This window comes from Diadema setosum, chromosome 21 (assembly GCF_964275005.1).
Source record: "Diadema setosum chromosome 21, eeDiaSeto1, whole genome shotgun sequence".
Lineage (NCBI taxonomy): Eukaryota > Metazoa > Echinodermata > Echinoidea > Diadematoida > Diadematidae > Diadema > Diadema setosum.
In genome coordinates, this window is record NC_092705.1 from 29,912,400 (window position 1) to 29,940,322 (window position 27,923).

At 37.1% G+C, this 27,923-nt stretch overlaps 2 protein-coding genes across 2 annotated transcripts in view; both read right to left on the reverse strand.

Moving 5' to 3' along the window:
* LOC140244292 (uncharacterized) overlaps positions 1-11,518 on the reverse strand; it is a 36,013-nt gene extending 24,495 nt beyond the window's left edge. The window contains exons 1-13 of the mRNA XM_072323936.1: positions 10,758-11,518; positions 10,305-10,349; positions 9,406-9,426; positions 7,401-7,484; positions 6,319-6,339; positions 5,761-5,793; positions 5,303-5,352; positions 4,412-4,516; positions 3,574-3,629; positions 2,761-2,865; positions 1,912-1,984; positions 1,236-1,266; positions 48-152 (exon numbers count right to left, since the gene is read on the reverse strand). Coding sequence (XP_072180037.1) covers positions 48-152; positions 1,236-1,266; positions 1,912-1,984; positions 2,761-2,865; positions 3,574-3,629; positions 4,412-4,516; positions 5,303-5,352; positions 5,761-5,793; positions 6,319-6,339; positions 7,401-7,484; positions 9,406-9,426; positions 10,305-10,349; positions 10,758-11,012 — 984 coding nt within the window. The 5' untranslated portion in view covers positions 11,013-11,518. The remainder of the gene's footprint in view (positions 1-47; positions 153-1,235; positions 1,267-1,911; positions 1,985-2,760; positions 2,866-3,573; positions 3,630-4,411; positions 4,517-5,302; positions 5,353-5,760; positions 5,794-6,318; positions 6,340-7,400; positions 7,485-9,405; positions 9,427-10,304; positions 10,350-10,757) is intronic.
* Positions 11,519-14,986: 3,468 nt separating this feature from the next.
* On the reverse strand, positions 14,987-15,949 carry LOC140244462 (uncharacterized). The gene has a single exon (XM_072324100.1). It carries the CDS (start codon positions 15,947-15,949, stop codon positions 14,987-14,989), a length of 963 nt encoding a protein of 320 aa, XP_072180201.1.
* Positions 15,950-27,923: the final 11,974 nt, after the last annotated feature.

Consider the following 27,923-nt stretch of genomic DNA (forward strand, 5'->3'; position numbering starts at 1 on the left):
TCCTTTGTATAATGGGATATAAATACTGTCGATGTACACTGACTTACCCGTTTCAGGTCGACCACTTTGTCCCGGTATTGACTGACCTCGGATTTGAGCAGCATGTTGTCACTCTCCAGCACCGTGAACTCCCGATTTCGCTTCTTAATTTCCTGATGTAGTATGATATGATATCATATTAATTACCCAAAGGAACCACTTAAAGAGATAATGCAGTTTCGGTTGAGACATTGAGATGGGGCTTTAAGTTTCCAACGCTTTTTGATGATGATTTTGTGAGATAATGAGAAATCTCTTATGAAATTACAAAAGTGCATAATAACTGCAGAAGGAATTCAAAGTTTATTTGATGAAAACTGGCTTTGAAATGGCCGAGATATCCAAAATAAAGCGATCCTGATAAAAGCTCGGCCCCAACTTTTTTTGCACCATACAATGGAGTACATAAAGTGTCACCACTTTGCCCCACACTTTTTGTACCCCGGAAGTGCGTCAGTGGAACTAGAAAGAAATAGGAAATAGATAGAAACCTCAAAGTGTGAGCGCGGTAAGGCTCTATTTCTGCGCTGAAGATTTTTTTTATTTTTTTTATTTTTTTTTTTGGGGGGGGGGCGGGGGCTTGTCAGCTGAAGAAACCCGGAAGTGACTTTTTTTTTTTTCAAACGGGGCGCCGGCGTTGCAACCAACCAACCAACAAACAAACAATTATGTATTTTTTCAATGATCAAAGCACCAGCCAGGATTCGAACTCCACACCTTCTGTTTAGAAATCCTTTGCCACTAGACCATTGGCTCCCACTTGAATAGAAGGCGTTGACTGCATTAGGACTGACTATTACAATTTGATGAGGTCATGTATAGGTTCCTTTGTCGTCTGCTTTCAACATCGGGGTCTTATTATACTAATCATTTTGGACACTTTATCTTTGGGAGGTAATAAACGATGATGAAAGGAAAGAGTACACATAGACAAAAAGAAAAACGCAAGAGAAAGACGTAGAAGAAAGAAGGAGGAAGGAAAGAGAATAAGTTGGAGAAATTGAAAAAAAAATAGCAACAAGATGAGATGAGAAAGAGAAGAAGAAGTAAGAGAAGGAAGAGGAGGATAAAGCAGACAAGGTGAAATACGTATAGTACTGGAAATAAGAAAGTGCAATATTATGTTTACATAATTATGAGTGGCGTTTTGTCCATTTTTATATGCCAAATATTATGTATTCCACTAAAAGCATTACCTCTTGTTTTTCGTAGACCCGCTCTTCCAGTCTTGAATGACCACCATCACCATAAAAAAGAAGAAAAAAATCAAACACGTACATGAAAAATGGCAGCAATACATTATCTCATTACATGTATTGATTCGAGGTTTTTCCTGTGGGGAGCATAAAAGCCCACAGCGCCCTCTAAACTCTTTGGCACGTTAGGTTAGTATCAATTCTAGTATAGAGCTACGCAAAGATTGTCTAATTTACGACATTGACCTTCTTGAAATCACATTGCATCTAGGATGAAAACCAAGTTGTGTAAAGGATTACAGACAGTCAATGAAAACAACAAAAAAGAAAAGTAAATCAAACAAAATAAGAAAGGTAAATCAAACTAAATAAAAAAGGTAAATCAAACCAAATAAAAAAGATAAATTAAACCAAATAAAAATGGTAAATCAAACCAAATAAAAAAGGTAAATCAAACGAAAAAAGAAAATCTTCGGCTATAATATTCTCATTTCGTGTCTTATCTAAAAGAAGAAAATTTGCATGTTTAGTTTCTCTCGTTATTTCCTTGTGCTGTGATTATGTTTTGTTTTGTTTTTCTCTCTCTACAGACAACTTTTTTTTTTTTCATAGGACAGAGTCAAGTATAAGTATCGTTAGCAAATGTTTCTCGTAACTGGATCCCCTCCTGTCATACCTTGCTAAAGCCTTCACTTGTTTTGCGATCAGTTGTTCCGTGTTCTCCAGAGCCTTCTTCAACATTTCAACGTCTGTCAGGAGGTCCAAGATTCAACAACAAGAAAATAAACGTGGTAGGGACTGAGGGATATTTCTGTATTAAAAAATGCCAACTTTACTCAGTCTTACCATGGCCAAAGACAAGATTACTAAAGCAGTAAAAGGGACAGTTTCTCCAAAAAGCAACATATACAGTGAGTGGACTGAAAAACTGCATGCTGATTTAAATTTGTTTAAAAAAAGTAGTTTTAAGTAACCAATGAGGAAGAGTTGGTTGCTGATAAGCAAGCGACCATCGGACCTACTCGGCTGTTATTCCCCCTCCCAAGGGTTATGTAGGCAATGATAATAAGTAGCTGTTCCATACAGAAATCTGATACATGTACGGGGAATATCATTCAAAATTCTGCTACGTTAGGCGCTACGAGTCCTTTTTTTTTTGGGGGGGGGGGGTGGGAATGAAGGGAGGGGAAAGACAAGCATGGTGCTCTGACATTTCTTTCGTTTCGTGTCCTAGTTGAATGTTTGTGCGTCATTAGTAAGGAGACCATCAATTAAGATGAGATATTGACGATTAAAGTCGCTAAAAACAAAGAAAACAAAAAGCAAAATAGGTGGATTTTCAATCAAAACTTCAACAATATATTCCATAGTTATGTTACAAGTGGGAGTACAACTGGAAAGGTTCTATTTTGCGCCATCTCATGATGGACTCACTTTATGTTTAAGGCCTCAGGAGTACTTTTGCTATTAAACTCTTCATCTCAAATTGAAAAATGGGGTTGATGACGACATAATGATTTCCTACCGAGTTTGCCTTCGTTTCTGATCCGCCCAAGGAGTCCAACGATCTCTCCAGCGGCGTGTTTCCAATGTGAGCCAAAGGCACGATCTACCGTCTTCGTCTGTCGTGCTGGACGGGACCGAGAAACGAATAACGGAAGGTGAGAAAGACACGTCCCCACTTGAAATAGTCATATAGCTTTGTTATCATGACTTTTTTTTCCTGTTAGAATTCGTAACTTGGAGTTGTTGCGTGTACCTAAAATGCTTATAAGTTAATATATTTTGATTTATATTTGTTTGTTTTTTATTCTTTCTTTTAAATCATGGCTGATAATAATACATAAAATAATTGGTGATTCTTCACGTCGATAAAGGGCAATTTGTCAATCAGTTGCCACAGAAACAACTCGACGGAAGAATTTACTAAGTTGATTGAATACCAGCTGCTCTAAAGGATGAACAAGCACTGGGTGTCGTGCGGAAGATCGGTAGTCTATTATGATGCCTGTCTAGCAATCAGGAGATTGCTGGTTCGAGTCCAACCCGTGTATGTTATATGCCCATGTTTTGTTGTTTCTTTTTTGGCTTTGTTTTTATTCAGGATTCCCCTATAAAAATACTGAGTAATCAGTGTTAACTTATGTTGAAAAGGACAACTTGTTCATGAATTGCAGCCAGAATAAATCGACGCAAGGTTTCATTAATTTGAATGAATATCATAGTATGAAAAGCCCTCCTTACCCTTTCTTCAATGTACATAATGAATTAGACCTACTAGCGGACTTTGGTGCTATGAGCTAACCAGCTTAAATGCCGAAGAGTTGATGCTAGTTACCTTTGTACATTTCTTTGAATCTGCCGATGACTTTTGCTTGCATTTGAACCTCTGACCTGTGGGGGGAGTAGAATTTTGTCAACATTTGTTGCAAACCTCCTACGACTTTATAGTCATCTTTGGTTTCTTCAACGATTGTTTAATACGCTGCTAATTTCATGGCTTATTTTTTCTTTTCTTTTTTTGAAAACGAGTGCATTCTGAGTTAACACGTTGTTTTATATTCCCGATTTTCCACATTTGAAGCGTTTGGAATTCTTATTATATTAGCCTTAAATCGTTACATTCTTTATGACCTCTATGATGATGATTTTGCCAAATCAAATCAATTAAATAGTAAAGAATAGTTCAAGTGAGATTCATTTAACACGAAACCGATCTCATGGTGCTCTGTGAAATAACACCTCGTCCAGTCGGAGTCATCTGTTACCCGTATTCACAAAAGTACTTTAAAAATTAAATCAATAGTGTAAATTTATAGTCCACTGACAAAAATGAATTCGTCTTCCCGTCGGAAGTGTATCACCCACGTCGTATTTGTGGTTCCATGACATTTCCTCCTGCGACAATTGCTCCCATGAAGTATCTGCACGCTATGCCAAACACAAATTCCACATGTCCAACATAATCCTCACATCAAACTAAAACCTAAAAACTCTATCACAACCCTCACCTTTTGAACCATAAGTTCTTGGAGAAAATAACATGGGAGCCATTGTCGCAGGAGCAAATGTCGAGTATAGGCCCTTATGTATATCTTTGACATGTATGGTGCGAGCGTTAGTTAATGTGTCTATTCGTGAGGAGAAAAAGGAAAGCAGCTATTCTAGAAACTTACTCGATACCAGACGAGCCATCATCCATCCGTCTCTTTAGTCCCATCATCTGGGCATTGAGTTCTTTGAGTCTTTGGTAACCACTCTGACTGTATTGTATTCGCTCCCTTTGATAAGACAGACGATACAAGCAAATAGACATTTGACCAATGTTTGAGTATAGTTAAGGTGCACTTTTTTTTTCATCAGTTTGTTCATCGTGAACATTTGATGGTTCTCTTTCTGCTTTATAGTCACACTCTTATCATTCTTTGTGCACAACTATAAAGTTTTTCATATGAAAAAAGTGGCAAGGGAGCAAGGGATAATTAACTGCTAATCATAATGACATCATACATGTTTTGGCTCCAGTAGATGAAAATCACTAACAATCAATCCTTAATTGGCATCTTTCTAAAGAGCAGGAAGCACATTAAACTCTCTTGAATCTGTAGCTCTTCTCTCCGTAGATCAGATGATAAAAAGGAAGACAAAACATGTGGAAGCTAGAAAAAGTGCGTGCCTGTGTGGAGGTATTGCAATCATTTAAATACGTTTCAAGGACAAGTTATGACCTAACTCAGGGTCAAGTTTAAAACTTCTTTTCAAGTAAGTCATTTGCTTAACTCGCTTATTCATAATCTATGTATGTGTCTATCTTATAATCGAAATTTGCGCAATTTTAGAATAAAGGCTACAGCCATGATACATACAAGCTTTAGAAGTGAGAGATATTGTAACTTCACTACGGAATTTATTCCTGGCGTTAAACTATGTCATTCACTGGACTCTATTTTATGAGTGGCTGTAAATGTTTTGATTTGCAAATTTGCATGAAAATAAATACTTCATATATCGATATTTGATAAACGTATATAAATTCTTTCCAAGTCATTGTCAAACATGTGACTTACCTTAGTGACGTCAGCACATTTGGCATCTCAGCAGAACTTTCGTGGACTTCCTTCAGAGACAGAAAAAATAGCTAACACCTCAAAATCTTCCAAGTAATGTTTTACAGAAGTCACATGCAGGTAAAAGATTTGGGATGATTGTGTTTCAAGTATTCATCTGACTGTTTAACAATTTCCTTTGATAACAGAGCAAAAGTTTTGATTAGTAGGTCCTGTCATCTGCCAGAAGCTTACTGAATTCTCGCTAAGGAAAAGATTGAATATTGTGTACACACGTATACGTGTATATTTGCCCTTGTCTGTATATGCGATCAATTAGTCATCCCCGAATTCTAACCTAACCTATGATCGATATAACTCAATAAAGATTACACCTTACAATATGCGTGCTATGTTTCCTTTACCACAATATCCACATAATCATTATTTTTTATTTTCTTTTTTTTTTCATTTCATACCTGTAAGTGATCGTCATCAGCATCACCATCGATCTACACAAGAAGAAAAAAACACATCATTCATATTTAGTACAAACATGAACACAGTTCGTTTAACACCAAACACTTGGAATCAAATGCAAAGAAGTATACATTATACACATTTCAAATTTAAGCATTTATATTTCACACGTTATCCTATAGAAGTTATGCGTGAACAACAACATGCCTCCATGTACGAGGAAAAAACATCACAATCCTCACAGATGACGTTGTCGTAAATAAGCCACAATCACTAATAAGCAAAAAACTTATGCTAAAGACAAAAAAGGAAAAATAGCCCTCGTAAAGCCACGTACTCTATTTGATTTGATCTTGAATATTTGTTCAGATAATACTTATGACGAATACTTGTGAATGTTCAGACGCAATAGTACAATCAGTCAAGTGATTTATTGCTTGTTTTGATGAAATACATGAGTTTGAAAAAAAATGTCCTGTAAGTTGTCCTGTTTGATAAACCTAAATCGATAACACGGCAAGACGAAAAAAGAAACATGAATTGAAAAAATAACTTACGTCTTTCAGCGAGTCGAGAAGCTGTGATAAAGGTCAAGGAAAGAAAAATTACTTTGAAAAGAAGCCATGTCCGCGGAATGTTTAATTAGTGGCGAGAGACTGCAGCGAAATTATCCGAGATGAGTCGCTCATTACCACCATTGTTGTTATTATCACTGTCATTCTCATCATCAATGACTTCTAATTTTCATCATCCGTCATTATGAAGTCATAAAAAGTTCGAGGAAAATAATTACTCGTGAATTGTGATTTTCAACTGCCTGAAACTGCCAAGTGTCAATGAAAAGTAGAAGTGGATTGTATTATGTCATTGACTCAAGATTTGCAACTTACTTTAAGCATCATAAAGACGAGATGAAGGTTCAAATAATAGTCATAGATTTATCCCTCTTTGATCATTAAAACACATCAAAACGTCTGTTTTGTTTGTTTGTTTGTTTCTACAAGGAGATATCCCGTAGGGAGTGGGGTGTTTATCAAGGACTAGTAAGATACAAAATTGCCAGAAAGGACAACCTGTGTTTTATTATATTACATTCAATTAAATATTAAGATTTAATAGAACATCTGTGATTATTAATTGATCGATGACAACTTTTCTACGTTATGATGGGCAATAGGTAGAATAGAACCCTGGTTAAGAGGAATATACAAGAAAAGTCGATAAAAACATCCTCGTGGCACGAGTGACAGAGTGCTGGTGGAGTATAAGAGGAAAAACAGGGCTCACTATAAATTAGGACGCAGCGAGGAGCTGCACACCCCGTGCAGGCAAGGGGTCATACCACGAGACCGACATCCACCAGTCACACGGCCCACGAGACCGACATTACATCACGGACTTGGTGTGTCGGTCTCGAGGTTCGTGTTTGCTTAGTGTCAAACTCGTTCGCCTTTTCTACTTCGCGTCAAAATTGTGCGCCTTGTTTGCCTAGTGTCGGACTCATGGGCCTTATTTGCTTAGTGTCGAGCTCAAGGCCTGTATGATTCGAAGGCTGTGTAACTCGTGGACTGTATAACTCGTGGGCCGCATGAATCGTGGGGGTCGAGCTCGTGACGTGCACCCCGTAGGCAGCACTTACCGTTTCCCGTTCTCGCTCGATCGACCTAAATTTATTATTTAGGGATTCCAGACGACTCTGATACAACCTCCTTTCCATGTCAATCTGCAATGACAAGAGAGAGAGAGAGGGAGAGAGAAAGAGAGAGAGAGAAAGAGATAGGAAAGGGAGAATTAGAAAGGGAGCTACGCTGCAAAAATTCGACTGTTAAATATAAAACACCAAGCTGGGTCGCGTTTCCTAACACTTGTTATCAGCGACAACTGCCACATTTCTATGACAAATTTGCTCTCAGCCAATCAGATGCAAGACTTTCTGTAGCTTACTATGACAACTTGTCACTGATAACAAGTTTTATGAAACGGGTCCCAGGTGTTGTATTTCCGGTGCTTATTTGCGGTGTTAAATTAACACCTCCTGGTATCACTTCAAAATACATTTTTTTTTTTTTTGGATACATTAATAGATACTGTTCATCTTGTTGATTTTGAACTTCAACAAGGCGAACAAGAACTTTCCGATAAATTACTTGATTTTTGAAGAAAAAAAAAGTTGTGAACATATTTACACCAAAGTATAACACCAGTGGATGTGGTCTGTTATTGACACTTGGCCGGTGTTATACCAATGACATTAACACTAGCAATATCATATAAACACCATGTAGTGTCATTGTTGAATTAACACCAGCGCAGTGTCAAAAATCACCAGCTATAGTGTCAAATTGACATCACAAAGTGCCAGGTGAACACTTTTCAACACCACCGCAACATACTCTGTACACCTGTCGGTGTGGTCAGCTCTATAGATACTTGAACGATGTTACATTTAACACCAATGGTGTTGAATGTCACGCCGATCTTTTTGCAGTATAAAGAGTGGGATTGAGAACTCTAGCACTGTATAATGCTTCGTATTCGTTGTCGACTATCTCTCTGAGGTGTACCCGCAACATGTTCAAACCAGACCATGATGTTTTGGCTTTCTTAGGCTGAATGTTCTTTCTTTTATGTGAAAACATTGGGAACTTGAAATTCTTATACCTTCATTATTTCTTGTCCGATGTCAATGGCATTGTTTCTCGACGGTTTGTTTGAATTCGTTCTTTTCAGTAAGATCAACCTCAAAATAATATAGGCGTACTAGAATGCAGAAAAGCATGAAGACTTGAAAGGGAATGGAAGCTGCGGTAATCATTCACGACATATCTGACGCACCTTTCTTCCCTTTCTGTAAAGAAACGAGTGAGTTCTGTACTTAAAATCACTCTAAAACACGAGATATATCTTAGATGTATGAAGATTATATGCGTACAGAAGACGTATATAAGAAAACGGAAGGAATCGTTGAAATCATGTATGTCAATATGCATATTATACAGGGTTGTACAGACACATAATACATATACATAAAGGCTATCCTCGTTGTTTCCTTCAAATATAGTCATAAATCGTCATCCAGACATTTCAAACATTTTACCAAACAATAATTTTAATTAGTTTTCCTAACCAAGACGGGAAACGGTAATCTATGACCAAAACTCGTGTTCTCGTGGCAGGTGCTCCAAAATAATTTCGGCAGACTGAGGGAGTAGCAGGCAACGAAAATTGCGTTTTTAGTGTACTCTACGGTTGCCTTCAATTTCGCAGTCAGCATATAATTGATATCACCTTCACATTACGAATGCTTCGTTGGGTCACAATAACGTCACCTGCAAAGTGGCGCAGTTCCTTTTCAAAAATGGAGAAAAATAAAAAATACATCCACATTGTATCGGGATTTTAACGAAATGAAGCTCGAGCCACGAAATATTTTGTTTCAATTTCTTTAAGATCTGTACTTCAACACGTTAAAGCGCATTTCGATAAGCCCGCGGGCATGGACTGAGGAAGAATGGGTTAATTATAATTGATTATGAGTCGATTTTGTGGGAAAAACATAAAGAAGGAGTATAATAGATGAAAGTGCTACTGGCAATACATGTTTGGCAATGACTTTCAATAAAAATACAAATTCAAATACCTACCTCATCATCTTTGCTCTTTGCCTGTGAGATAAGAACAAAATTGATATGAAGTTTTTGATTCACATGCGTTACGCAAGACTCTCAAGGCTGTTCAAATATCATTTTTGCTAAAACTGCTCATATTAAAGCTCGATATGATTCTAAGTATTACGCTGATCTACATCTTTGGAACATTATGTCTTGGACTGTGGCAGTTCAGAATATAAAATTGTATCAAAGTGTTTCTCGATATTAATAGCTTGTCTTTCTCAAAGCGGAATCTTTGCAACCGATGCATGCGTGCGTTCATATACCATACGTCATGTATATGATAACATTTCAAACTACAAGTATCTTGTAGTGTAATATTGTTTGAGTCTCTGAGACATAAGTATTTTGCAAATATCTAAACAATCAAGCAAAAAACAAACAAACAAACAAACAAACATAGACTAATGACAGTGAAACTCCAGAGTTTGTATAGAAATTAACAGTAACGCATTTGAGTAATCACAGATATAAATACATGTAGCGAAAATTGTTGAAATTTAACAAAATGATTATACTGTGTAGTGCCATATTTTCATACACCATGTTTAATGAAAATGGGGCAAAATTATTCATTTATAAAGCTATACCATACAGGGAATAAATCAAATCAAATCAAATCAAATCAAATTAAATCATATTGTTTGTAGTAAAAGACATGATGCATGTGAGAATAATTTATTAATTTCCTGATGTAACACGTCTGTAATCTTTGTTATTGGTTAAGTTTTTTAGTTATTTGTTGTTGTTATTGTTGCTTTAATGGTCATTTGATTTTTGTGTCTTCACTATTATTATGATCTTTCATGCTTCGATAAGCAGAACAAAAAAAAAAAAGAAGAAGAAGAAGACTTACATTTCTGCATACTTACCGAATCTTCGTCGTTGTTGTAGAGAGTTGCGATGTCGCTTAATGCCTGGTGGCGAAAGGATACACAATGACAAACATTTCTTGAGTTTGGCAACAGCACTATAATAATATTCATCTTTATCCCAAGTGAATTCATGGAAACATATACATACATACATACATAAACGCGCACATAATGTACTGTGCGAAGTCAATGAACTTGCTACCTTCAAACAAAATGACATGCAGGGTATCTCAGCAACAAAATTGTGAACATTCATTTCAATTTTCATTTTAGTTCATTTCTAAATATTTTCTCAAAGATACACAATTGGGGAATAAACCGGACTAGGGTTTTTAGTATATACACAACAGCTACAGAGCATGCGAGTATAAGAATTCCAACTTATTTGAGAAGAGAAACACAGATAAGAAATCACACGAGTCCGACCAAGAGATGGTGGGGATATTTTACCCGGTGTAATCTGTCGGTGATTCCGCCTAGCTCGGCTTCGATGAATGATGTATTTCTCTCCGTGGGCTCCTCTGGTAGACCCAGAGAGTTCAGGGCCACCCCTGAATTCACTATCGATCCCCACGACGATGTATGGTTGGACATTCTGTCTGAAGGCTCGACTACCATGCTCACGGCGGCCGGTGCTGCAGGCTTCGCGGCGACCGTCGGCTGCGCTTTGGTTCCAGCGCGACCACGAGTTTTCTTTTCCGACATACTTTTGCGTTTCCTTGCTCTTTTTTTTTTTCTATATCCGGTAGTTTCGCTGGACACCAATCAGATATGTACAGGACGCATGAGAGGTATATTGCCTTCGGTGTAAAATATCTAAATCTAACAACAAATGAAAGCGTTGGTCGTCAGCTATCCCTTTTGTGCTGTGTTAAACTTCTTGGTTATCTTTAGTTCTTTCGGTACGTTCATCCATTTAGTCGTTCTTGTTGTAAATTTCAAACTCTGCGTGTGTATGCATCCAGTTTATCCGGATGAACGTGGGATAAGAAGAAAGTCGGTAATTGCTAGCTCGTGCTGGCGTACTAGATGTCACCTGAAGGACTGAACGGCATGATGCTAGGGGTACAGCTTAGATCCTGTTCTTAGAGTGCTTTTAATTTAGTGTTTAGGGGGAAGAACCAGAAATGTGACGAACCAACGCGGTATCGTTTGGATGTGTCAGCGGGGCGGGGTTGTACGGGCATTTATGTCGGGCTAATGCTGGCGCAGATGCTGCTTGATTTGTTTTTAGGTGTATCTACATTACACAGGAACTTATTCGTGTCCAAGGCAACATTGGTGTGCGCGCTCATATCTTCTGCGTGGCAACGCGTATTAGTTATTGTCTACGCGCGTAATCAACGCGTGTGCACTGTGACGTTTTTATGCATGACAATGAATTAACAGAATTCGATCTATCCTACTGTAAAAGCAGGGCCCAATCATTTTTACGAAACGGACTTTAAATCTGAAAGCCCCGATTAATTTTCAGCCTTGCGATCTATGATTGCAATTCCCAGTCTTATAAAAATCAGCCAAAAGGTCGCTGTCAAATATCTACAATATTTACCAATCGTATGACACTGGTGGAAGAGAAATTTTGAGCACTTTCTAGAGCTATAGCTTTATGAAAGTATATTTTCATACGTGGAAAAGTAGTTTTATGTAAGTCAACTAATTTGTTATTTTCTTAAAATGAAAATCGAACATAAGCAGACCAAGAAGGACCGCCCCACATTACTGATGACACAAAACCGTGGAAGTGGATACGATGATATCGTATCGGCGTATTTCTGTTAGCCTCAGGTGACCAGGTCGCAGGCTTAAGTGAACCTTTGTACATAATTATGTATAATTGTTTTCGTTATAGCACTTTGCCTTTTCTTTAAAATTGTTAAATTAATATTCATCTGTGTTCCGTAGGGGATCTACATTTCACAGGCACTGCTTCTTTTGAATTGAATTGAATTGAATTGAACTGAATTGCATTGCATTGAATTGAATTGAATTGAATTGAATTGAATTGTTAGTAGTCCCCTCCATATTTGTAGTCATATGCAAAAATGTTACGATATGTTGTATTATATATATATATATATATATATATATATATATATATACAGTGTATATATACGTTGTATATATCATACATGTGTCGCAAAATGCTATATGTTGTATATATATATATATATATATCATATGTGTGTGTGGAATATAAATACATTTTATTTCATTTCAAACAGACGTATCGCGCCATTCGAGAAGACTTTGGGTCACAAGCACATTCACTTCACTTCCCTTTATTTCAATTCACACTCATTTCCACTTTTCAAGTATAACATGACACTTTACTAAAGATAAATTTTTTGGAATAAAACAGGTAGGCTAAAGAAATAACACATACATTACAATAATAGTATATAGTAAATAAGTCAGTCTAGAAGCACGGAGTAAGCGCATGCCAATTCAAGGTTTTAGCAAATAAACATACTTATAGACAACTGAAAGTACTTTCAACATTATCCAAAAATATGCAGTATATTACGACTAAATCAGGGTTGGGATTAAAAGAAAAGAGCAAAGAATAATGTGCTGGATGGAAATAAAGTGTAATTGGAATGTCTGTGCAATGCAATAAAAGATGCTACTCTTAATAAGAGGAATCTTTTGATAAGCCTCTTTCATAGAAAAGGTCCCCAATGAGAAATGAAAACTGAATATTGATGAGTGAGAAGTATTAAAGGTAGAACATAGATCTCAAGACAATCGCAGTCCTTTTGGCAACTTGTGATCTATAAACCAAAGTCTGCAAAGACTCAGTAAATTACATATTCAATGTTAGTCCTTGTGAATATTTATCAAATACTGAATAAAAAAACGAGAGTCGAACATATCCATAATTGATTGTCGCAGTATTATGACGTATAAATTTTGTATTAAAGTTCGCGTACACCTTGGAATCTCTGGAATAACTCCCATCCTGATACACTACATTTCAATATTCTTCTCTACACTGTACTATACTGTACTGATATTCATTTTAGACAGCAAATTTTTATAATTTCTGAAATTACAAGAATTATTGTATTATTTGTAATTGCATTTAGCATCCCATTTATGAGCCTAGAGACATTACAAAAAAAAAATAGCACAAAGTTTATAGGACTGTGCCTTTGAATTTGTTCATACTAGGTCAAGATATCCGTAATGATCTGTTTCTCCTCAAATCCCCCATAACCTTCTTCTTTAGTCGAATATGGCAGTGACCACTGAAAACTGTGTGTTCATATTATTACTTCAGATGACATGAACATTGTGCCCAGTTTTGCTATACTAATATAAAGTATATATATATATATATATATATATATATATATATATATATATATACATAATATTATGTGTGTGTGTGTGTGTATATTTGTGTTTGTGTTTGGGTGTGTTATGGCAAGAATGATAAGGTATTATCAATAACAATGTACAGAAAATGTATTCTTATTAAGTATATAGGAAGCCCTTTAGAGTTGAAGAGAAAGATAAGTAGGCATATATTATTCTGTTAGCCCAAAGCAGCTCAGCGTTGTCAGAAGTGTTCTTCTCTGTGGACTTTGGAAAGCCTCGTGTAATCAAATGATGAATAGATATAAAATAATGATAATAATAATAATGAAAATAATAATAATAATAATAATAATAATAATAATAATAATAATAATAATAACACACACATATTATATATAAGTAGAGTGGTAATGCATTTTGACAGTCCGACAGTGCTATCTATTCAGACCAAATTTTCGACGAATACATTCGTAAACAAGGTGACTCTATAGGACTCAAATAGAGTCACCTCGTTTACTTTCAGAATTGTCATTGTCGACCCTGAGGAAGACGAATGTATTCGTCGAAAATTTGGTCTGAATAAATAACACTGTTGGACTGTCAAAATGCATTACCACTCTACTTTTTCATCTTTTCTATACTGGTACCAACACGCGGACTACTTTATATATAAATATACATATATATATATATATATATATATATATATATATATATATGCGTGCGTGCGTGTGTGTGTGTGTGTGTGTATGTGTATGTGTGTATGTCTGCGATAAGACCAATCACTTGTTGACAGCTCAATGCTCTCATCTGATTAATAAGAACAAATTAAACATACAGAAGACAAAAAAGACCGGGAAAAGAACTTTTGAAGGATTAATTTTCCGTCTACAAACCTCATCTAACTTCAAGTAGATTTAAAATGTTTCCTTAATAAACGGAACGTAAGTACGTATATCGTTTTGTTGTCATCGTACATCAAAGTTTGCACCCAAGTAAAATATTCCAATCTTCAATGCGTCTGATGTCAAGTCTGTTCATTAAATACGAGGTGTAGGCCTACATTGTAGATTGACCAGAATTTGAATACGATACGTCATTGACTGATATCGCCAACTGTGAAAGCAGAATCTTAAATGATACAATTTATGTACTGGAGAGATTGCTCTCTATAAAATAATCGAAGAACTTACTGAAAATCGTCTGTTTATTGTTGTGAATGATTACTGCCTAGTCGTATGAGAACTTGTACGTGTGCCACTCCTTACCTTCATAATCTTTATTTCACATTCAGTCCCTAGGAATCAGCACATCTTTCTCTAGTGGGTAAATGGTGGAACGTAAATTTGTGCACTTCATAAAGAAGTCTTTGAAATTTCTTTTCTTTTAAAATCAAGTTTGATAAACTCATCTTCCATCGCTGCATGTATGGTGCTTTCATCAAACTGTGGAAAGTAGCGTTTGAACACGCCTATGATCTCATCACGTGACCTGAGGTAGGTTTTCTTTATCCACCCATTATCTTGCTCTTCCAAGAGCGTGGTGTTGTTGATCGAAAGAAATCGACCTTTCGGAAATGCTATACACCACAACTTTCTGAGTATTGGTATATCATCAATAACCTGGGTATGAAGTATCTCCATTATCTTGTCGAAGTGTGACACTTCAACCGGCATGTTGTAATGAATGGAGCTATGTGTATACCATCCGTCCTTCAGGGATGCCTTGAAGTGTTTGGTCCCAGCTGGGTCGCTTTCCGCGTTGTGCTGGCGTAAGATGAGATCATCTCGCCGTACAAACTTGTAGCGCAAGAAGGACTCGTGGTACTCGGGGGATTCCCTCTCAAAATCCAGCGGGATCAACTGGAATGTTGGCCAGCCTCCCATGCCCACATCCGCAAGGTGCTTGCTACCTACGCCAGATAGGTTGAAGACAATAATGAGCACGTGGGCGCTTTTTGTACTCGTGATGTCAGCGGGTACAAGGGTTACCTGGTAACCAAGAGCCTTGATCACCATGTAGCAGCCGACATTGTTGTGGTAGCAAGAGCCTCCAAATTTCGCCATTATGTCATTCTTGACCTCAAGCAACGTGGGACGATGTCTGTCCTTCCTGGGCGTGGCGATATTGAGAACTGTCAGGTACGGGATATTTTCTTGCCAGGAATACAACATTTTGTTTAAGAAGGCGACTGGATCGAAGGCCAGCTTGTCTTTAGGTGACGTCACTCCTAGTACTTCGCGAATGAATGTTAATGCTTCATCTGACGTCATCGCCGCATCTAATGTCGGTTCAGCTGTAGTTTTAGCATCCTCCATCGCGGCTTTTCTTTCTTTCTTTCTTTTTTTCTACACTTTGACGACCTGTATTAAGGCGATGAAGGAATGCTCGACATTCAATGGCACAAGTTAAAAAGTACCTAAACAAAATTGCTTAACATCCTCCCGTTTTCGGGTTGGATATTCTCTCAGGATGTTTCTAAATATAGATTGTACTACAATTCAAGCAGGAAAAATTTGAAGAAATTTAGGTGTTATTTTAGATAACAAAAGGCATATGAAAAAAAAAAAAATCACGAAAATGCCGACTTGATTCATTCGCATTACAGTCATGATATAAGGAAAACACTAGAATTCATTCACTAACATGCAGCATTGCTCATGCTTTCCTCGTGTAACATGCTGATTTTTATTCCACTGTGTAAATAATTACTTTTTGGATTACCGGCCAAACACACATTATAAAATACAAACTACGCAAAATTCTGCTGCCTGAGCAATATAAATATCATGAAACATGGAAAAAGAAATATTCCAGGAAGTTTACACTTATAGCTTCTGATTCAAGGTGGTATTATACACTTTAAGACATTCATACTAGCTCTAGAACTGTTCATGTGCTTCTTCCCCACTCTCTGAGATAATACTTCAAGAGAACTATTGTTCAAATAGCATTTTTTTTTAATTCTAAATAAAAGAACCAATTTCATGAAGAATAAAAATTTGAATGATAATGCCTCTTCTTCATGTTCATACCTCACGCAAACTACCAACCTCAGTTAATTAAAATCAGCCCTGAAAAAGCATCTTTTTACTGTAATAAGCGAACAAGAAATTACTGTTTGTTACGGTCATTACTGTTGCAATAACATATCTTAAAGTCTCTTCTTTTCCTGTGGACATATAAGGACATATAACACAATAGCGTATACTTATGCGCTATATAAGTGTGTTCAATTTTTCATTTTGTAAATTCAACTAGACTTGACATCTTTACAAAGTAAAGTAAAGTGTAAAATCACAATGTTAAACGATTTGAAAGAGAATTATACAATTCATAAGTTTAATACAAAATATTTGTACCGATTATCATAAAGAGATAACAGTGTCTGCACTGTTCGTTTTGTTTTTATATGTTAAAGCAAAAATGTAGGCCTATTCCAATTTGAACGCAAAAGTGTTTCTATTCTTGCTTTTTTGAAATTCCTTTGCTCGTACTGTACAATTATGTAATATTACTTACCTTCGTTTGAAGAAATAATCACGAGAGCTAAAATCGAAAGTGGTTGAACATTTTCACTGGATGCAACATGCAGTTGTTGATTTGAAAGTCCGATGGAGCAAATCGCGTCAGTCCAAACACTGCAATCACTTTATATACTCGTCTTAACCTTCCGATGAATTGTAGGGCTCTTGTGTATCGAAAATCATATCACGATTCGTGCCCATGGACTGTTAATAGACAGCTATGCGTGTTCCGACCCAACAGGACATCTCAACTAGTGCTGGATAGAAGATGTATGGACTGCCATTTGTCAACGAAAGGCCATTTACAGCTCTATGTAGCCAATAAATCTCTTTTGTGCAAAATTAGGACTTCAGTGATACCACGTGTGTTGGCCATCACAATATGGCCTCCTCCTTCTTGGTCACTAAAGTAGTGTGAAATAAGAAAGGCTTTAGAACTGGTTAGGTTGCAGTATAATGTGCGTATAAACATACAATGGCATGGCTTCTTTTTAAACGTAGTCTATAATGACAACAATCCTCTTCCCATTTGTGTTTGCGCTTGAGTTTTGGTCGATGCAAGGCAAATTGTCTATCAGTTGCAAGTGTTTGCACTGGTTGTTATTTTGGGGTTTTCCCACGAGCTCGACACCCACGGGAGATACGGCCTACGAGCTATTCATTTAAAAAAAAAAAGGTCCACGAGTCATGCAGCCAACGAGCTGGGCATCAAGTAAAACGTGCCCACTTGCTAGATGCTAATTACTAAGTATACAACAGGTACATGAGCCAGACAACAGACAAATAACGCCTGTGGGCTCGACAGTGGCCCATGAGCACCACCTACATCAAGCCCCGCCTTGTTTAAATGTCGACCTTGTGGGCCGTTTTTGTCTAGTGTCGAGCTCGTTGACCTTATTTGCCTAATGTCTTTATAACTCGTGGGCCGTATATCTCTTTGGCCCTTTTTTAGTTGATGTTGAGCTCGTGGCCCTTGTTCACTTTATAGTGTATAGCTCGTGGGTATATTACTCATGGACTGTATCACTTGTGAGATGTATGACTCGTGGGTTGTATTACTCGTGGGCTGTTTGACTCGTGAGATGTATGACTCGTGGGTTGTATTACTCATGGACTGTATGACTCGTGAGATGAATGACTCGTGGGTTGTATTACTCGTGAGCTGTTTGACTCGTGAGTGTCGAGCTCGCGAAGTACACCCGTTATAATTTTGCCGAGACTAGAGGAAGCGATTATTTTCTGGAGGTTTGTAATATCGTTGCTATTGTTTCTGAATTAGCCCGCCTTTCTTTTTCATGACGTTTTGCATTTTTGAGACGTGCTTGCTCTGCTTTGGTACTGCATGACACATTCACAGCTCTCCCCGCCCATTACTTGACAGCCCTGTTGTTGTTTCTTTCTTTCTTTCTTTCTTTTAAGAAAGCTGCAGCAGCTCGCGATGCCAACGACCCGGCAAGAGCGTGGGGATCCATGAATTAGGAAAAAACTTGGGAAGACGGATTTACTCGAGAATACCAGCAACGAATTGCGTAAAGCTTTGTCATTGATATCTATGCAAGTGCACACATGACCGAAGAATCGCCACTGGAGTCGACCGTTAAAGGGGGTATCTCACTGAGCGGTGAACGTTTGCGAACGTAGCGAATTTGGGAATTCGCCAGGGTTCGTAAACGGTTGCAAAAGGTTCGTTAACATTCGCAAGAAAGTTCGCAAACGGTCTTTATTGTCGCAAACAGTTTTTCTTGTCGCAAAGAAATTTTGAACATGTTCAAAATTTCTTTGCGAACCTTTGCGAATTTGTATTTTCGCTAACAGTTGCAAACATTCGCAAACATTCGCAAAACACTCGTAAGAATTCGCAAACGGTCGTAATACGGTGTCGCTAACGTTTTTATATGATTCGCCACTGCTAGCGAACAAGTAACCACATGGTTCCTATATAAAAGCTTCTGAAACAGACAAGGTTCCTCTCTAAGAAAGTTCTTGAAGCTCTTGACATCTCCATCATGATAACATTGTAATTGCTTCAAAAGCTTTTCATATTGACTAAAGTCTGTCCTCTGCAACAAGCACTCTCTGACTCTCTTTCTTTTCTTCTTCCTTTCTTGTTTTTCTTTATTTTATTTCTCTTATGCTACACAACTCTCTAAAAAAGAAAGAGTGAAAATGTTCACTCTTGAAGGAGTGAATTACAGAAAAGAGTGAGTTTTGAGTGAAATTGGAGTGAATTTTGAGTGAAAATATCTATTTTCACTCATTTTGGAGTGACCTCAGGGATCACTCGAAAATCTTGGAGTGATCCCTGAAGTCACTTCAAAATGAGTGAAAATGAAAATTTTCAGTCCAAAATCACTCTAATTTCACTTGAAACTCACTCTTTTCTGTTATTCACTTCTTCAAGAGTGAACATTTTCACACTTTCTTTTTTTTTTTTTAGAGAGAGAATAGCTGTAGCAGCAGCCTGACAAAGCATTTCTTCAAGAATAGCAACACCTTGAGCCTCTTCTTGGCAGAAACTTATGTCCATATCCTGGAAATCCATCTTGAACGGTTGTCACAAGAGATCTGAATTCAGTGGAAGGTTTATGTCGTTTTATTGGTCTTACTATACACAATCGCCTGGTACTTTTCTAGGTCCAAGAACATTCGCAAAATTGTCGCAAAGGATTTGCAAACAGTTGCTAATATTTGCAAAACTGTCGCTAACATTTGCAAAATTGTCGCTAACATTTGCTAACATTCGCTAATAGTCGCCACCTGTGTTCGCAAACACTTTCGCAAACATTCGCTAAAGTGTTGCTAATTGTCGCTAAACATCGCTAAAAGTCGCTAACTGTCGCTAATGGCATAAGCGAACTTTGATTTTTCGCAAACATTCGTCAGAAAAGTTGGCGAATCTCAAATTCGCTACGTTCGCAAACGTTCACCGCTCAGTGAGATACCAGCTTACCAGTGAGTGTACACATTTCGACGAGCAATTCGCTGACCGGTGACGCTTTTCGAATATACCGTATGTCCCCCCCCCCCCTCAAAAAAAAAAAATACAACGGGAGCCTTTGCATTGATAACTTTAAAAATAGTGAATCAATCCAAATACAATTTCAGGGTATGAAAGTATAACTTATCATCCACATCTTACAGAAAACCCCATCCGATTTGCTTCAGTGGTCAAACAGAAATGAGGAATTTTGTAGAGCATGTCAGGAATCCCTTCCCTCCAAGTTCTGTCCATTGTGTTCACACATTTGCAGTTCCAAGAGCATCCAAGTGCCAAACTTGGAAGAATCAGACCTGTGACATGCTTTACAACAATCCTCATTGCTCTGTAACCACTTAACCAAATTGAATGGGGTTTTCTGCAAAATTTAGCTAATATGCTATATTGTAAGACCCTGACGTAGCATTTAGACAATTGAATCATATTGATAGTGATCAATGCGAAAATCCGATTGTAATTTTTTTGGGGGACATACTGTACATGTACATCGGTGGGCATCGAATGATACATAAAAACATAGATGCTGTAATTACGGTATGTAAGCGTGTACGCATGCTACTCAAGGATGTACGTAAGAAAACACACATCTCATGTAACCACAAAGAGATTTTTTCTCACCACGTACTCATCTTACATGCTCCTTGTGTAACCTCTACACATCAATCGTTTGTCATGTCAAAGCGCCCTCAACACACCCTTTGGCGGCGCGCATATGGTGTCCGTCATCAGTTCGAGCACGGGCAAGCTCCTCTGTTCGAGTGTGCTCTGATGCATTCAGAACATATCAGCGTGATAGATGGGTTTGACCAGGTGTCCGTGTGTGTGTGTGTGTGTGTGTGTGTGTGTGTGTGTGTGTGCGTGTGTGGTGTTGCCGTTGTTGTTGTTGCTGTAGTTTGTACGTGCGCGAAAATATGATGTATTATTACGCTGACGTGTTTGAAGTCATATCATTATCAAGGATTATTTATTGATCGGCGCAATTGTCTGGTGCTATTAATTGTATGCATCATTGATTACACTTATCACGACAATTTTCAGTATAAGAGATATTCCTCCTTTTTTCTGTTCTTTTAAACAATTATTCCAGCCTGATCTTTACTAAACTAAACAGTTACTTTCCAAAAAGTGTTAAATTTTCTGTTGAATGAAAGGAGGAAAAGCTGGATTTCTGTGTCACATACTTCTATTTTCATGCAATGACTTTATGTCCCATAGAGTACACAATAAAAGGATAAAATGTGCCTGGGCAAATCGATGTGCCTGCACTAATTTTTAAGGAATTAACATTGTGTGTGTGTGTGTGTGTGTGTGTGTGGATTTAGCATCTTCAGTAACAAAAATTTTGGCAGGTTGGTATACAACACGTCAAAGTTGATTTAGCAGTTTAGTGACTAGCTTCTGTGACTATGTATTTTTCTTGGGTGTTTGTTATTTTGTTGTCTCTAAACATTCCCCTTTTCCTTCCTCTCTCCAAAGACTTTATAATTATGCAGAGACAAAAAAAAAAAATTGCACAGCTGTTGATTCAGTGGTATGTGAACGATCTGAAAAGTTACAAAACAAGGAATCAAATCCAGCCTGACCTTACAGGTTTCTAATTGGATCCTGCTGGACTATCCTTGTAGCAAAACAGAAACGATTTCTTTTTTAATCCTTTTGGAACGAAGCTAATTTTCTTGTGCCTTACTTCTTCATTTTCTTTGAAGAGTTTACTATATGAGACTTCTAAAAATAAATACATTTCTGTGGAAAAAAAAAGGTCAAATTTGATGAAAAAATAGGTTTAGCACCGTTTTGACCTAAACTCTTCATTGCAGTCACAAGCAATAGTCGGCAACTGATCGGTGATCAATAGCCGCGGCCATAAGGCAAAACATCGCAAAGCTTAACTTAAGTCATGTAAGTTCACAAAGTTGAAAGGGATCGTATAGTTTTGCTGAGACCTACTTTCAGGTTTCTAACATTTTTTGGTGAGATAATGAGAAACCTCTTATGACATATGAAAGAGCATGTAATTACATGATAAATTCAACGTTTATTTGATAAGAATTGGTTTTGAAATGGCTTAGATATCCAAATCAGAGCGATTCTAATAAAGTGTGGGACCCACCTTTTATTACGATTGCTTTGTTTTACTTTGTTTTTGGATGTTTCAGTCAATCCAAACCCGATTTTCATCAAATACACTTTGATTCCTCATAAAGTGGTATGCTCAGTACTATTTTCATAAGTGTTTTCTTGGTATCTCGCAAAAAAGTTAAAAGCCCCATTCTCATCTCTACCAATACTGTACCATCCCTTTAAGTGGAGATTCGTGCGCAGGACAAGAAGGGCATTGGATGAGTGATGACATCATGACCCCTTTAATTCGTATGGTCATGCCTGCTTTCAATACTTCGAGAACGTATTTGATGAGATGCTTTAAAATACACTAACGTTTATTTGTTTTTCCCGATTTTGATAAAACTGTCCCTATCTTCTACTTTACTCAATCAATGCATCGTACACTTTGGCCCGAATTCACGAAGGTGGTACAAATGAAACCATGGTTTAAACCATGGACAAAAACCATGGAATGCCAAGTGTCGCATGCTATATTTCGCGACGAAATCAGTCATTTCGTCGATGAAATGATTATTTTGTAAAGAAATGACAACATTTTGTAACTAAATGAACATTTCGTCCACGAAATGATAATTTCGTTAACGAAACAGTCATTTTGTCGACGAAATGACCAATTTCGTAACGAAATATTCTGTTTGACACTTGGCGCTCCATGGTTTTTGTCCATGGTTTAGACCATGGTTTTGTTTGTACCATCTTCGTGAATTCGGGCCCTTATGTCTTCATTCACTGTTAATCTTTCGTTTCATCCAGATTTTATCAACAGTAATCTTTGGGTGTCATTTAAATATCATTTAATATGCTTTAAACTTTGTTCCGTTTACTTCTGTTTGGGGAAAGATAGATACACGAGAACTTGACCTGAAGCTGGACTGTAGGCGTTAAGTTTCATTACACTTTTTGACAAACAATGTTAAAGTCCAGATAGAAACTCGCTTTTCTGTTCAGGACGACAGTACTGGGGTATTTGCTCAAGAGAGACACCTCTTGACTGGGTGATAAAATGATAACGATATTTTTTTGTTTCTTCCAAACCTGGAGTGACCTCTGCAATGTTGCATTTATCGGGCATTTCTACTATCTATTCAATTCAATTCAATTCAATTCAATTCATTTATTTCACTCTCATTTTCTTTCCAACAAAACATAACACGAGGTAAATCAGAAAATCCATCATAAGCATGTATACAGTACAAAGTGCGAAGGATTAACGATATACAACAAACTAATAGAGATGAATCATGTATACATACGGGAAAATACAAAGTTATATTTTGAGGAGAAAAAAAAAAAAAGAGAACTGAGAGGTCCACTAAAAAGCAGTGCTTGTAGATTGTGGACCACTCAAGAATTTCTTCCAAAAATACAGTACTTCACATACAATTACAAATACATTACACACAACAACATGGCATAACTAAACTAAGGAGATACAATCGAACGGAATGGGACAAAAACAGAATTAGTGGAAGAAAGGGAAAGGAAGAAAGAGAGAGAGAGAGAGAGAGAGAGAGAAATGAGAGAGAAGGGGGGGGAGGGGGAGGGAGAGGAAAGATAGAGAATGCCTACACGCTGAACAAGAGAAACGGAAGAGAGAATTGATGAGGTGCTTCGAACAGCTGGTGACTGCACGCAGCTGTGTAGAAATTATGCAAATAACATGCCGTATTTCATTGCCTAGTATTGCTAGTATTGCTCAGCGTTGTCTAACTGCTCGAGTAGAGTGAACTTATTTTTAGTTGTAATAGGATTAGTATTTCGTGAAGGGTGTTCAAAAGAGCTAGGTATCGACTAGCCACTCAAGTAGATTGTCTTTTGTGTTTCATTTACTAGCATACATATTATGGTTGTATCTGTTTTACCTTAAATGTGCATATGATATATGCATGTATATATGTGCACCACTGAAATCAACCAGATGTAAAATTTATAGCAAAATGTTTAGGGTCATTCAGGAGAGTTGCATTTTCTTGACCTTTAAAATATGTTTGCATCGATCTCTTCCGCATAGCTCTAGCATGAAGAGTTACCCAGTACAAAAGACATTCCTGGCGTATATACATAACACAGGGCACCTCTCTCTCTATATATATATACGTATACATATATATATAGATATATAGATATATATATATATATGTATATATATATATATTTATGTATACATAAATTATACTGCCTAGTTCATGCTGTATTCACCAACAGTTTATTTCGGCACCCAAAGTTTCGAGCGATTCTCTTTTTCCCATGTGTTGATACTCAAGAAAGACCGAATCGCTCGAAAATTTGCGTGCCGAAATAAACTTTTGGTGAATACAGTATGAACTTGGTTTCAGTTTTATTTGTGATGATATTATCACACCAACACGCGGACAACTTACTCTCTCTCTCTCTCTCTCTCTCTCTCTATATATATATATATATATATATATATATACAATGTTTATAATACATTTTTATTTGTTTTATTTGTGATGATATTATCACACCAACACGCGGACAACTTACTCTCTCTCTCTCTCTCTCTCTATATATATATATATATATATATATATATACAATGTTTATAATACATTTGTGTAAGTGTGTGTATGTGTGTCTGTCTGTATTAATATAACTCCGTGATTGAGACGTCTTGGAATGATAATTGTTGTACTTGTCCTATCTAAAGTAAAAATTGTATTTTTCGGTTCATCACTATGATTTGTTATCAGCTATTACGCCTGATTTCACCGTTAAAAACTTGGTTTTACTACTTTTTTATGTACCTTGGATTCCTTTTCCATCTACCCTGAAAATTCGAATTTGCACTGACAGTGGTCTTAGAAGGCCTTATCAAATCAAATATCTTAAAACAGCACAAAGTCCAGCTTCACTTTGATTTATTCCGGACTGTTTGCGCAATAAAAAAAAAAGAAAGAAACGAAATAGAAAAGTAGGAAAGTAGAAAAGTACCCTGTCATTACCACAGTCGAGGGGGACATTGCAAAATCAGCCTTCGTTTCAGGTCAGGATCTACCACGAAGATATTTATGTCCAGCTCCAAAGTTTCTGATCGGGAGATCCCTCAAGACACCTCCCTGCGTAGACTTTCAGTGGAAACAAAACACAAATTTCGCCAACATGTAGGCCCTACTCACTGCTTTGGTTTAATCATGATCATTGTATCCTGCACAATGTGATAACGATTTCACGCGCTGCTTTCTGTCCTAGTTGAAACACTTGTCATGCTATACCGTAAATACATCGGTATGCAAAACATGGCAAATATCAAGATATGTTATCATTCACACATAAAAAACATGTACCAGTTTATTTTTGATGTGTATGTCTTTATAAGGCATTATATACTCTGATAGCTGGCAGTAGAGTTAAAGATAAGGGGAGTATCTAAGTCATTTTGTAAAAGAGTACTAAAAGTGGTTGAATTACATACACAACGCATGATCGCTCTACAGAATTCAGCTAACGTGGACCAACTTCCTAATAAAGCTAATAATCAATCTCGTGCATACATGTATAGTATTTGTATGGATATGATGAATACGCATGGAAATTCAGTCTAAACCACACATCAAAAAAAGTTGTACACTCAGCAAGAAATCATCCCATAAACTGTCGCATTTCCTTTGGGCTGACATGTATGGTAAATGTAGAGGTATAGAAATGCTAATATATATAATCCTGAACTTGATTTCATGTGAATATCCGCTTAAGAAGACTGTCCTGTGTGTTATTTTCTCCACTGAGTGGGATTATAGTTTTCAATACATGTCGCTTGTTTTTTTTTTCGGGGGAAAAGGAAAATTCTACAAAACTACAGAAATTCTACAGAAATTCCTGCTAAAATGATATCCGATACTTTTTGATAGTTGTTTTTCACTGTTGCAAGTGCCTTTACTTCAATTTCCCATTCCTTTAAAAAAGTAATCATGTGATTTCTAAAAGTATAGGCAAACAGGTGAAAATCAAAGTAAATTTGATTCTTTTATTAGAAAGCTTCAAGAAATTGAAAGTCCCTTTCGAAAATTTAGTTTCACAAACTCATCGTCCATTGCTGCATTTGTAGCACTTTCATCAAACTATTCAAAAAGCAGCGTTTAACACGACGATGATCTCCCCACGTGACCTTAGGTAGGTCCAGCCATTCTTTATCCACCAATTCTCCTGTACCACCCTCTTCATCCACCCATCTCTTGTACCATCCATTCTTAATCCACCCATTCTCTTTGTACCTCCCATTCTTTATCCACCCATTCTGTTGTACCACCCTCTTCATCCACCCATTCTATTAAACCACCCATCCTTTTCCTAAGGGACGCAGGGCCATCCTCAGCGGCTTTGGCAAGCTCGAAAAGCTCTGCGGGCGTGGGCACTTTCATTGATGAAATCAACCCTACTGGTTCAAATTTCGGCATCAAGAAGGGCAGACGGTACCTGGGATATTCCTCCTCAAAATCCAGTGGGATTAGATGGAATTTCGTCCACACTCCTGGACCCACATCCACCAGGTGCTTGCTACCTTCCCGAGATAGATTGTAAACCATCTTTTTGGACTTTTTTTTTATACCAACTTCGTCACCTGGTACCAGGGATACCTGAAAACCAAGCGCTTTTATAATATCATAATAACAGACGTTGCTGAAGTGGTAGGGATCTTTAAGATTCGCCAGTGCGTACTCAAGTGGTTTAGGAAAATATATTTCCTGCTATAGAGCAGCGATACGACGTTTCGTCTGGGACGGCATGTTTGTTTCCTAAAAACGCAATATTTTATTTAAGAAGCCGACTTAATGTAATAACGGCCCTAAATGTAATACACCTTAACCCTAAATGTAATAACAACCCTAAATGTTTTATCGACCCTAAATGTAATACATCTTAACGCTAAATGTAATATCAACCCTAAATGTAATAAAAACCCTAAATGTAATAACAATCCTAAATGTAATACATTTAAACGCTTAATGTAATTACGACCCTAAATTTGATACACCTCATTATTGGGTAGTGTAACCAACGCAGAATATCGGGCAAAAATTATCTATTACCTTTATCATGCAATCACACCAACATTTTGTATTCCAATCTTCATTCAGTGTTCATGATTGTTTACAGTTTTGATGAAAAAGAAAAAAATGGGCAAAAATTATTTGCAAGCTTTTGAGCGAAGTCTGAACAAAACGTTTGTGTGATTGTATGATAAAGGTAATAGATTTAAAGACTATGTCACATGGACGTCATTAACTTTGCAGCAAACAAAGGAATTTATAAGACTGTGTGATTTTTACCTGGGTAAAAACAAAAACAAATCTAAGCAACTATTGCTGCTCTTGAATGCTATAGAAGGTTGCGTCATATCCCCTACACCCTGACCTTTTGCCGGATATTCTGCGTTGGTTACACTCCCTATAATGAGGTGTATTAGATTTAGAGTCGTAACATTAAGCGTTAAAATGTTTTACATTTAATAGGGTTGACATGAATTACATTTAGGATTGTTATTACATTTAGCGTTAAGATGTATTACATTTAGAGCTGTTATTATATTAAGCGGTAAGATGTATTACATTTAGGGGCGATATAACATTTAGCGTTAAGATGTATTACATTTAGGGTCGATATTACATTTAGGGTTGTTAT